At 44.5% G+C, this 13,260-nt stretch overlaps 1 protein-coding gene across 1 annotated transcript in view; it reads left to right on the top strand.

The window, feature by feature from the left end:
* The window catches only part of MERTK (MER proto-oncogene, tyrosine kinase), a 113,692-nt gene that overhangs the window by 70,529 nt on the left and 29,903 nt on the right, over nucleotides 1–13,260 (top strand). The window contains exons 7-9 of the mRNA XM_043467712.1: nucleotides 2,386–2,569; nucleotides 6,339–6,490; nucleotides 12,376–12,529. Coding sequence (XP_043323647.1) covers nucleotides 2,386–2,569; nucleotides 6,339–6,490; nucleotides 12,376–12,529 — 490 coding nt within the window. The remainder of the gene's footprint in view (nucleotides 1–2,385; nucleotides 2,570–6,338; nucleotides 6,491–12,375; nucleotides 12,530–13,260) is intronic.

The following is a 13,260-nucleotide window of genomic DNA, read 5'->3' as shown; positions in this document are numbered from 1 at the left end:
ATGAGTTTGAGTAAACTCCAGGAGTTGGTGATGGACAGGGAGGCCTGGTGTGTCCGTGGGGTTGTAACGAGTTGGACATGACTGAGCGACTGAACTGAATTGAACTTTAAATATAACTAAGTGTTCTGTATTTTCTCTGGCAGTCCTAGCGAAGTTGGTCAGAATTGGCTCTACAAGTTATATACTTTTATATTGTTTTTTTAAAAATTGGAATATACTTGCTTTACAATTTTGTGTTAGTTTCTGCTGTACAGCAACCTGAATTGGCTAAATATATACGTATATCTCCTCTCACCGCACCGGCCGTCCCAGCCCTCCAGGTCTTCGCAGAGCACCAAGCTGTGTATTAACAGTGTCTTCCCATTTCTGAAGGGACCAAGTATAGTTTTGCAGCAGATTTTGTAGCAGATTCCCAGTTCATTGCAATGCTAAACTCTGACTTAGTAACAAACGAATGTTTGGACAAGATTCAGATCCATGCACTAGCAGGACACACCCGCTCACTTCCTTTGGTCCCGGCGTTGGTTTCATTCTTCACCCATTTTTGGGCTCTGGACTCCATTTCTATTTTTACCTCTCCCACATAGTCTTACTGTTTCATGCCCCAGGACCCACCGAGCACTGTTACAGAAACCACAGCCTCGTCTAGGAACATCCCTTCCAGAGTGTCCCTGTGAGTGGCAGCAGGGCAGTGTACCGCTCCGGAGGTGGGCAGGGGTGGGGACCCAGGGTTTCTTCCACCTTCGTTCCAGTGCTTGGTCACCAGGAGGTCGGTGCAGACTTTAAAGTGAAGAAACAAAAAGTAATTTCTGCCAACAGCCACCACCAAGATAAGCACCCAGCTCCTGGGTTCTCCTCTGGCGGCTCCTCAGGCCAATGGGCTCCGTCTTGTCACCCGGTGGAGTCTGTGGGTCTGAGTCAGACATGAGACTCCACCCCAGTGCCCCTCCTCATCATATACGCTGGGGGATTTAGAATTCCACAATGTCAGCTTGTGACCCCTTGACCTAAATTTCAAACATATATCTCCTGAAATAACAAGACTGTATATCCACACCCTATAATTTCAAGCCCATTATTATCAGGAATTCATTTTGTGGGTTTAAGATTTTTTTCCCAAATTGTTCTTGGTGACTTCGGTTTTGTCCAATACTATTCAGTCTTTTCTGATTTTTATCAGTACAACATGTTTTAGAAATAGTGAAAAATATGCAGTGAAGGCTTCCCTGCTGGCTCCGACGGTGACAAATCTTCCTGTCATGCTGGACACCCAGGCTCGATCCCTGGGTTGGGAAGAGTCCCTGGAGGAGGGCATGGCAATTCACTGCAGTATTCCTGCCTGCAGAATTCCCTGGATAGAGGAGCCTGGTGGCTGCAGTCCATGGGGTCCCAAGGAGTCAGACACGACTGAATGACTAGCACTGTCACTTCACCTTCAAAAACATACAGTGAAGGAAGACTCTGCATGACCCCCGATAAGAGGTTTCCAAGGGCAAAGCTGGAAGTTTCCATAAGACTTGCTGGGGACTTCCATAAGACTAGACTAGACTTCCATAAGACTTCCATAAGACTAGACTTGCTGGGGATTCACTCCTCTTGGCTATACGTACAGAAGACATCTGGAGAGGGATATGGGGAGACTGGTGGTGGTTATGGAGGGAAAGATGGGGTACAAGGACTCAGAAGAAAGAGCTGATAGGTTTTCTAAGGATTTGGAGAAAAGCTTGTTGGGTAAGGTGCAAATGATCCTTTCCTATATCTCTCCACCAAAAAATGCCATAAAATCTGCATTATCTGTGTGTGCTTTTGAAGTTGAGTTTATATTGGAGTGGGAATTAGGGGGTAAGAATAAGTGACACGCTCAAATTAGCCTCAAGACAACAGCAGAATGCCTCAGGTTACATAATGAAATACAGATTATTATTTTTTTTTAATTAAGTGTCTCATCTTCTAAAGTAGGATTTGGGAAATGTTCTCTTTAAAGGGTCAGATTGTATATATTTCAGGTCGTTATTGATTATGTGAAACAACTGGGAAAAAAAAAAGTCCAAGAATTAAAGTGATTCTGAGAGAGGAAAAGCTACCTTTCTTTTCGGTTAAATGTAAATTATAAGGATTATAATGTTGAGATGATGATGTATTTGCTCTGTTACCTGCCACAGTGAGAACAGTTATTTCAGGCATTTTTCATCAGGCTCCCAACTGTGGCTCAGGTAAGTAGCATGAATAACATGCTGGTGGGAAGTTTAGGGTGTGACCCGAAAGGAAGCAGGTACTTCCTCGCATGCAGAGGAAGGGCCGTGCACGCTGGAGGCACGGATGCCCGAGTCTAACGTTCCTGCTGCTTTACTCACGCCTGGTCCACGATTTGTACTCTTCATTTAGGTCAAGGAAGTTGAGCCGCTGAGTCATGGCTCAGTCAGGGTTTTTAACACCTCGGCTTCAGCACATCTGTATCAAATCGAGCAGCTGCAAGCTCTGGCGAATTACAGCATCGGCGTGTCCTGCATGAATGAAGTCGGCTGGTCTGCAATAAGCCCTTGGATTCTTGCCAGCACAACCGAAGGAGGTAATTCCTGGGGTTCAGAAATGAATATTGTGCCTGATGGCGTGTGATGAAATAAACCCTTCCTGATGGGCTGGTTCAGACTTTAACTTTTGTTTGTGTGGCCTTTGTCTCTGGAAGAGAATTTTATGGAGATGGCTAATGAAAATGGGACAGATGTTTCCTTCCATACAGTAAGTTCGCTACACACAAACCTTTAAGTTGCGAGCTTTCAGAGATGCGCACTTGGATCTGGTTGCAGCAAGGAACCGGAACCTGTGCTATCTGTCAGGCAGCTCGCCCTCCGTCTCCTATTGCGACAATCCTTCAGCTCTAGCATCTCCACCTCCTCTCTCTCCTTCAGGCAGTAACTCTTCTTGCCTGTTCACTGGATGTCGGCCCCTGTGCGCCAGCCGCTGTACTGTACTACTGTGCTTTTTAAAACGTGAAAAATGTTTTATTTTTGGTTTGCTTTTTTATGTATTATTTGTATGAAAAGAATTACTGTAGGGTAAGGGAGTTAGAGAAGGTGAGGTTCAGAAAAAGAACGAGACCGGCACTTTACGGGAACAGATCACCTTCAGTGAGGCGAGAAGGAGCAGCAGTCAGATTAGCGAGCTGCTGCACTAACCCAAGAAAAGGGTAAGCATATGTAGGCATGTATGTGGAAAGCGACTGTCTTAAGGGGGCCTGTTCTTCTCCAAGGTTGTTTGGAGAAGTTCTCTCTTAAAAGGCTGGGGCAAGGAATTCTGGAGATCAGCCAGAGGCTGGGACCGGCTGGGAGCTGGGCATAATCAACCTTAATGTCCATTTTTTTCTTCCCGTGAGAGAGCTCTTTGTTTTGCATGGAACGGCGGGGAGGACCTGGAGGGGAGTTTTAACTCCAGGCTATTTTGAGCCGTGTAACTTTCCTTCAATTATAAACCTATTACAGTACAGCACTATATGGCCAATTGTGTTAGTTGGGTACCTAGGCTAACTTTGCTGGACTTACAAACAAATTGGATTTATAAATGCCCTCTTGGAAAAAGAACTCGTTGGTGTGTAGGGGACTTACTGAATTTGAAAAGGGTCCAGTGACAAACCTTATACTTACTATGGATAGGTGATTTTTTCTTTTATATAGGAAGATATTAATAGTAGCACACTCTTTATAGCATATATTAATTAAAATACAACTGCTTCCCAGGTGGCACTAGTCAGAATCTGCCTGCCAATGCAGGAGATGTAAGAGATGCCCTTCGATCCCTCGGTCGGGAAGATCCCCTGGAGAAGGAAATGGCAACCCACTCCAGTATTCTTTTCTAGACAATTCCATGGACAGAGGATCCTGGCAGACTGTGGTCCATTGGGTCACAAAGAGTCAGACACGACTGAAGTGTCTTAGCATGAAGCATATATGAAAGTTATTACTCACAGCATCAAAGTCAAGAAACTAATAAATATGAAGGTAGCTAATGTTCAAGAAGCACCTACTATGTGTCAGTGACCATCTTAGATACTTGATGTGCATTATTTCATTAGCTCCTCGTAGCAACGGTATGAAGTAGGTACTGTTGGTTCTATATTATTTTCTCATAGCAAATTTTATTTGCATCTGTAAACTTTCTGTGTACTGCTTTTGATTTCCTAGATCTTACATTTTTTCTATGAACATTGAAGTGAATATTGTATTATAGTTATGTTAGATTTCAATTGTACAGTTTCTCTTATTTCTCGGTTTAGAGTTCTGGGTAGCTTAGAGTCTCTTTCCTGCCCTGAACTCCCGCCTTACCTAATCAGTGCTCTAATTTTAATACAGACTGTGGGAAAGGTCTAGATCACAAATTGTTAGGGTTTAATCCTTGCACAAATGAAACTATTGCCAAGGTTGTAAAATATCTTAAATGAAGAAGAAAAACCTTTGAGAATGATTTTTATTTGCTGTTTCATTTTGATTCAGCTAAAAATATTAACACTTTCTGGTTTCTGTTTTGATTTCTTCTTTGAGCTGTTAGTTATTTAGGTGTCTAATGTAATTTCCAAAATATTTAAGGGGTTTTCCAGAGATCTTTGTATGACTGACTTTTAATTTCATTCTACTGGGGTCAAAGACCATAATTTGTGTTGCTTGAATCCTCTGATATTTATCAAGACTTATTTCCTGGTGCAGAACATGATGTGCCCTGATAAATGTTCAGTGTGCACTTGAAGGGAATGTGCATCCTGCTCTGATTAGACGCATTTTGTTGTTGTTGTTCAGTCAATCAGTCGTGTCCAACTCTTTGTGACCCCATACACTGCAGCACTCCAGGATTCCCTGTCCATCGCCATCTCCCAGAGTTTGCTCAAACTCATGTCCATTGAATCGGTGATGCCATCCAACCATCTCATCCTCTGTCGTCCCCTTCTCCTCCTGCCCTCAATCTTTCCCAGCATCATGGTATTTTCCAATGAGTCAGTTCTTCGAATCAGGTGGCCAAAATATTGGAGCTTCAGCTTCAGCATCAGTCCTTCTGAGTGAATATTCAGGGTTGATTTCCTTTAGGGTTGACTGGTTTGATCTCCTTGCAGTCCAAGGGATGCTCAAGAGTCTTCTCCAGAACCACAGTTCGAAAATATCAATTCTTCAGTGCTCAGCCTTCTTTATGATCCAACTCTCACATCTGAACATGAGTACTAGAAAAAGCATAGCTTTGACCATGTAGACCTTTGTCAACAAAATGATGTCTTTGCATTTTAATATGCCTGTCTAGGTTTGTCATAGATGGAATGTTATATAATGTCAACTTGGTCAGGTTTGTTGGTAGTGTTTTTCAAACTGTATTCTTAATGACTTTCTGCTTCCTTTTTCTATCAATTATGTAGACAAGTGCATTAAAATCTGCAATTATAATTGTGAATTTATCTATTTCTATTTGCAGGTCTAGCAGTTCAGATATTTTAAAGTGCTGTGTTTTTTTTTGTTTGTTTGTTTGTTTTTTGAGACCCAACTATTTTCCTATTTATTTATTTGACTGTGCTGGGCCTCCATTGCAGCAGGTGGGATCTTTAGTTGTGGCGTGTGGGATCCAGTTCCCTGACCAGGGATTGAATTGAGGCCCCCTGCATTGGGAATATGGAGTCTTAGCCCCTGGACCACCAGAGAAGTCCCTGAGGTTCTGTTATTTTTGGCATAAATGTTTAATATTACTGGGCTTTCTGAATAAATTGGCCACTTTATCATTATGAAATTATTTTCTTTATTTTTGGTATTAATAGCATTATTTGTGAAATCTATTTTATCTGATATTAATATAGCCATTTTAGCTCTCTTTTGATCACATGGTATATCATTTATTCATACTTATTTTAACTTATTTGTATCTTTATATTTGATGTGTGTTTCATATCAGGAGTACTTTACTTCACAGTTTTTGCCTTTGAATTGGGATAGTTAGCCCAATAAGATGTAATGGTATCACTCATATGGATAGATGTGTTGTTTAGTCACTAAGTCGTGTCTGACTCTTTTGTGACCCCATGGACTGTAGCCCGCCCAGCTTCTCTTTCCATGGGATTTCCCAGGCAGGGATACTGGAGTGGGTCACCACTGCCTTCTCCATCTCCTGCATTGGCAGCTAGGGGTTTTTGTTTGTTTGTTTGTTTAATGACTGAGCCACCAGAGAAGCCCATGGATAGATTTACACCTATCATGTTTTCTGTTGGTTCTGTCTATAACTTGGTCCACTTTCTTCTTTTGGATCCGTTGAGTGGTTTTTATTCTGTGCGTTTCTTTGTAGCTCCTCATCCCTCTCCCCCTTTCCTTTTGCAGCCCCGTCAGTAGCACCTCTGAACGTCACCATGTTTCTGAATGAGTCCAGCAACAAGGTGGCCGTCAGGTGGATCAAGCCTCCCGTTAAGCGGCAGGACGGCGATCTGGTGGGCTATCACATCTCTCACGTGTGGCGGAATGCAGAGACATCCGTAAGTCTGAGCTGTAACAGGTGGTCTTGTCGCCTTGGGTTTGTTGACGTATACTGCTTTAGGAGCTTTCTTTTTGTCGTAAAAAGACCTGATATTCCTGGGTTAGGCAAGGCATCTTCCAGTGGGAGATAAACAGTGTTACAAATTGCTGGCTTGCTTCGTTACTCGGTTGTGTCCGACTCTTTGTGACCTGTGGACCATAGCCCACCAGGCTTCTCTGTTTACGGGATTTTTCTGGCAAGAATACTGGAGTGGGTTGCCATTTCCTTCTTCAGGGGATCTTCCCAACCCATAGGGATCGAACCCAAGTCTCCTACATCTCCTGTGTTGCAGGCAGATTCTTTACTCACTGAGCCATTGGGGAAAAATTAGAAGTGCCTAAAAAGTTAAATTCCATTTGGAGCTTTCCTCACTGACTCTTCATCCATTCATTTATTTCCTCAGTCAGTGCAAATAGGACTCCTCCCCTGTTATCATCTAATTGTTGCCTTCATGAAATTTTGGCTCTCTGAGGAAAATAGCGAATTACTCAGAGGAGTTGCAGGGCTTAGCAGTCCTGCAATTTATATTGGGCTTCCCTGGTAGCTCAGCTGGTGAAGAATCTGCCTGCAATGCCAACTCCAGTATTCTTCAGCTTCCCTGGTGGCTCAGCTGGTAAAGAATCTGCCTGAAATGTGGGAGACCTGGGTTCGATCCTTGGCTTGGGAGGATTCCCTGGAGAAGGGAAGGCTACAATTTATAGCCTCTCGAAAATTCCAGAAGATGCTTTTCTGAAAACTGTTGTCAGGGAAGAATCCCAGCCTCATGGTGGATGGCAGAGAGTAACTGGACTCCAAAGGGGAGGTTCTGCCAGCAAGCAGGTGTCATGGCACAGCTCCATAGAACGTACTGTATAGCACAGCTTTGTTCAACGTGATTCCAGTCAAGCCGGGGGGACATCTGGTTTTGATTGCTGTGAGGTCTAAAGGTGCAGGGAACAGCTATTGTGGGACCATCTGATCCAAGGCAGAAATGGGGGAGGGGCAGCCAACAGTGGGCAGCTCCCAGACAGCACCCCCTCCCTCTTGGGAACGGAAGAGGGTTGAAGTGTCACTGACTTCTCATGAAACAGACTATCTGTACAAGAGCAGATGCACTTGCTTCATCCTCAAGACTGTCTCTCTACCACCATCATGGAGAGCATGGTTCTTTGGTATTGTCACATTCCTGATCCAGACTTCAGCATCCTCATGGCGTTTGTACAGAGCATCACATGAAAGTTAATGCAATGTCTTGGCATGAGAGAGGGGTGGAACGAACAACTGCACCACCTGATGATGTCCAAGCTTTGTGCAGTCATTTTCAACCTCAGGTCATCCAGCTTTAACCAAAACTGCCATCTTTCAGAAAAACAATTGGGATTTACTCTTTTTTTTCCTGCCTCAGTTTACCTCTCAGGAAAGCACACTGTTGGACGCAGTCAGTGATGGAAAAGGAAGAAGGCTTAGAAATCCATGGCTTCTTCTGCCTGGTACTAAATGATAGCAGGCTGCTATTTGTACCGGTCAAAACCCTGCTTAAGAGTTGCAGCTATGAGAGAAGCAGTCCTCGTTTCCTGCTTTTTTGTTTCAAAGCGTTTGTGCAAGGTGCCTGTTGATCACAGTTCCTCACTGACTGGGTCAGGGGAGTCAAATACCTCTCTTAGAGGAAAGCTCTTTTTTACGATACTACATTCTTAACAGACACATGAAGCTCTGATGATTGAGTTCTGATTCAGTAGGAACTTTCTCTGATTGACCGAAGATAGTGATTCTCAACAGACACTTGAGTGGTGAAGAAACAAGGCAGTTTCTTTCAAGGGCTGCAGGCTGGGCTCCCTGGCGGGTCAGTGGTGGAGAACTCGCCTGCCAGTTCAGGAGATGTGGTTCCTGGTCCGAGAAGATGCCACGTTCCTTGGAGCAACTAAGTAAGTGCGCCACAACCATACAGCCCGTGCTCTAGAGCCTGGGAACTGCAATTACCGAGCTCGTGTGTCGCAACTACAGAAGCCCTCGAGCCCTAGAGCCTGTGCTCAGCCACAAGAGATGCCAGCGAAATGACATTATCTGTGCACCGCAGCTAGAGAGTAGCCCCCGCTCTCCACAACTAAAGAAAAAGCTGCCCAGCAACAAAGACCCAGTGCAGCCAAAACAAACAATAAATAAATAAACTGCAGAGAAAGTACTGCAAATCCTAATTAAAGGCCTAGTGATGGGAGTTGACATTCCAAATAAATAAAGAGGAAAAGTGTTAGTCACTCAGTTGTGTCCAACTCTTTCAATCCCGTGGACTGTAGCCCACCAGGCCCCTCTGTCCATGGACTTCTCCAGGCAAGAAAACTAGAGTGGGGTGCCATTTCGTTCTCCAGGAGATCTTCCCAACCCAGGGCTCAAACTCGAATCTCTGTGGCTCCTACATTTCAGGCAGATTCTTTACCTTCTAAGCCACCAGAAGAGCCCAAAGAGGAAGAGAAAGGAAATTAAAAAAACAAAAAGAGCCAGAGGTCATCCTGTCTTTTTCTCTCCTGGTGTGAGTCAAAGATACTTCTTTAGAGGGCACCCTGGCACTGATGGGAGCTGAAGGGCGAGAGTGATGAAAGCCTTCCGAATGATGCCACCAGAGAGCCTAATACAGTGGCACAGCTGCCCTTCAGAACGGTCCCCTCTGTGAGAGAACAATATGGCACAGTTAGGGCTGCGACCTTTCTGCATTGCCTCCTGGGAGATGCTGGATTTTCCCAGCGAGAGGGTCATTTGCATTGTACTCATTCTCTACTCTGTTTGGGTAACATTCTCTGAGGCAGGAAGCTCCCATCTCTCTGGCCAAGAACATGCGTGCTTTGTTGCTCAGTCATGTCCAACTCTTTGTGATCCCGAGGACTATAGCCCACCAGGCTCCTCTGTCCTTGGGATTTCCCAGGGAAGAATACTGGAGTGGGTTGCCATGCCCTCCTCCAGGGGATCTTACTGACCCAGGGATGGAACTTGGGTCTCCTGCATTGCAGAAGGGATTCTTTACCGTCTGAGCCACCAGCTTCTGGAGACGAAGAAGAATACTGAAGAGAAGCCTCCCTCAGAGGAGCCTAGAACCTCCGTCTGAACTGAAGCTTGAAATGAACTCTGTGTCCATCTCTTAGGTTCCCTAATCTGCCTTCATTTCCAAAGAGCGAGAGTTTGACACAGCTTCCCTGAAAATTGTCCTTTCATTTTCGTTTTAAGAAAATTGTTATTGGGACTTCCCTGGTGGTCCAGTGGTTAAGACTCTGCCCTTCCCCAGCAGCGGGCACTGGGTTGATCCCTGTTTGAGGAACTAAGATCCAACATATCGCAGGGCACCACCAAAAAATAAAAACAAAAAAAAGGGGGAATGGATATGTACACGCTGCTGGATTTAAAATGGATAACCAGAAAGGCCTTACTGTCCAGCACAGGGCACTCTGCTCAGTGTTATGTGGCAGCCTGGATGGGAGGGGAGTTTGGGGGAGAAGGGACACATGTGTATGTGTGGCTGAGGCCCTTTGCTGTCCGCCTGCAACTGTCACAACATCGTTAATCATCTATACTCCTATATAAAACAAAAAGTTTTAAAAAGAGAAGAAAAAAACTGTCACTAAAGCTGCATTTTCTTTATGCAAGGTGGTGAAATTGGATATTTTGGAAGAGATTCCAACTTACTACTCTAATAAAGATTTTTTTTTTTTCGGTATAGAATTTCAGAACTTTCTTCAAGTAGTCTTTGGGTGGGTTCACAGTTTGCTGAAAATTGTAATAACCCACCGAAGTTTTCAAAGTTTTTACCTTCATTATCTTACAACTATTATGTCACTTGCACACTAAGAAACTCCTGATATTTATTATATGGACATTTTCTATATCTTATATATATATTTATATATATACTTGGATGTGCTGGGTCTTAGTTGCTGCATGTGGAATCTAGTTCCCTTACCAGGGATCGAATCTGGGTTGCCGGCTTTGGAAGCATGGAGTCTTAGCCACTGCACCACCAGGGAAGTCTCCATTTTCTGTATCTTGATGAAGATTTCAATGTTTTTTTGTTCTCTGTTTCTTGCTATCCCTTGCCTTCTAAATCAAATTTTAAAATATAAAGGTCAGGATCAAATAAAATCTGTTCTCCTTTAAGTTGGAACTGTGCCTTCCTCATCTTTGCACCATCTGAACACAGGACCTTGAACTTGTTCTGTAGCATTAACGGCGCTACGGACTTCATGCATGGTCCTGGCTGAAATCTAAACCAGAAGAAGAATTTCTCTCTGTGAAGGGGACTGTCTTTTGATGAATGTGGACTAGTATTTCTTGTCCTATTCCCATTCCCATAAAGTGTCTGTAGACCTGTGAGAATTCAGTGAGAAGATAAGTTTATAAAAATATTGCATATTATAAGCCCTTCTTCAAGACCCACTGTATACACTGGCAAGTTCAAGGCTCTCCAGTGTTCTACAGTAAATAAATCTCTTTACCTTTGACTTGGACACAAAGAGTCAGACACGACTTAGTGACCGAACAACAACAACCTTTGACTCAGAATTGCCCGAACCGTAGACAGAGACTCACACAAAATTTATTTCCTGTGCCGGAGAACATCATGATAGTTGAGGTTTGGAAGTCAAGGAGAAAATACTCTATAAGCACTTAATTCTGGTTTGTTTTTTCTCAGACATCTCCCCCCACAGCCTCCCCCTTGTTTTAATGGCTCAAGTTGCATACCAGTGGCTTTAAAACAAGATAAATAAGTAAGGCCAGATTTATGTATTTATTTTTAAGGCCAGATTTTTTTAAACGGAGCACATTTTCTCTGGAAGAGGAAGTGTCAGTGCCCTCCTAAATGTCGGTTTCAGTCACAGCTCTTAGAATCGGAAGGAGCGGAGCCCACCCACGCTGGTGCAAGGGAAATGGTGGGTGGGCAGTGTCGAGGTTCAGTGCGGCTCCTAGGCCGTGCTCTGTGGGCGTTGAGGACGGGGGTCTTGAGTAGATAGTATTATTTTTCCTTCATGTGCTTTATAATTTTCTCAGAAAAGTTAAACCTTTATCTACTGTGTTCCCACAATTTCAGAAAAGAGAGCAATGCAGCCATTGGGATAGTGGAGCATTAATTTTTCATCACATCCAGTAATGAAGTCATACAATGATACAGTGGTGCAATGTCCTAACTCAATGTAACTTTTCATTACATTTTAAAAAATTTGTTTTTAACTGGAGGATAATTGCTTTACAATATTGTGTTGGTTTCTGCTATACATCAACATGGATCAGCCATAGGTATACATATGTCCCCTCCATCTGAGCCTCCTCCCACCTCCCACCCCATCCCAGCCCTGTAGGTTGTCACAGAGCTCCTCCTTCTTTTTTTTTTTTTTTAATTTGATGGTGCTGGGTCTTAGTTGCAGTATGTGAGATCTTTAGTTGTGGCATGAGAGCTCTTAGTTGCTGCATGTGGGATCTAGTTCTATCTCACTCAGGGATAGAACCTGGGCACCCTGCATTGGGGACGTGGAATTGTAGCCACTGGACCACCAAGAAGACAGTCTTGCTCTTGCCTTCAAGTGCATCTGCCACATGCTCCTATTCTTCCAGAGGACTCACTGAGCCCTCCAAGTACCATTCCTGCATGGCCCGAGTAAGCCAAGATTCCCCAGGCCTGAGGATGCTGCCAGCCCGTCCTGCATCCCTGCCTACCTTTTGCTTCCCTTGGCTGTGACCTGAGTGAGGAAGGGAGGTGCTGGAAGCACAGCCGCTGCCCCTGGGATGTGGGTGGGACCGCTTCCCTTAGAAGAACTTCTCTTGGAAGGACAAGGCCCCTAGTGCCTCAGTATTTTACTTCTTTTCCTTTCCTGTCTGCCCCCCCAGAAAGAGTTCTCGGAAGAAGTTGGCCAGAGCAGCAGCCTCGCTCAGTTTCCTGTTCAAGTGCACAACGCCACGTGCACCGTGAGGATCGCTGCCGTCACCAAAGGGGGCGTGGGGCCCTTCAGTGACCCGGTGAAGATCTTCATCCCTGCACGCGGTGAGAGCTGGTGCCGGATCGGCTGACAGAGTATCAGTCCAGGCGACACGTGGGCTGCCAGAGAGCAGCTTGTGGGATGGGCAGCTTGTTTAAGAATGAACAGTAGGGGCTTCCCTGGTGTCCAGTGGTTAAGACCCCGAGCTTCCACTGCAGGGCGCAGGGTTCCATCCCTGGTCAGGAAACTAAGATCCCACGTGCTGAATGGCTCCTCCAAAAAAAAAACAACCTGAAAAAGACCAAGAGGAAATTCTGCAGTGATGAAGATAGTTGACAGGACAATACGCTTCACAGAGCTGCCTGTTCCCATGAGTCCTCCCACTGTTACTCTCCAGGGTAATAACTTCCTAGGAAGTTTCATCCTTTCAGAACCCAGAGTTCAGCTGGACTTACTAAATTTAGCTGTTATGGTTTTTAGTGTGGTATGGTTGATTTACAGTGTTGTGTTTCTGCTGTATAGAAAGTGAATCAGATATACATGTATGTATGTATATGTGCCTGTGTACGCTTAGTTATTCAGTTGTGTCCGACTCTTTGTGACCCCATGGACTATAGCCCGCCAGTCTCCTCCGTCCATAGAATTCTCCAGGCAAGAATACTGCAGTGGGTTGCCATTCCCTTCTCCAGGGAATCTTTCTGACTCAGGAGTCAAACCTGTGTTTCCTGCATTGGCAGGCAGATTCTTTACCACTGAGCCACCTGGGAAGTCTTTTTAGGTTCTGTTCACTCCTTTT

This window comes from Cervus canadensis, chromosome 5 (assembly GCF_019320065.1).
Source record: "Cervus canadensis isolate Bull #8, Minnesota chromosome 5, ASM1932006v1, whole genome shotgun sequence".
NCBI classification, from domain to species: domain Eukaryota; kingdom Metazoa; phylum Chordata; class Mammalia; order Artiodactyla; family Cervidae; genus Cervus; species Cervus canadensis.
This window is presented reverse-complemented; position numbering and strand designations above follow the sequence as displayed.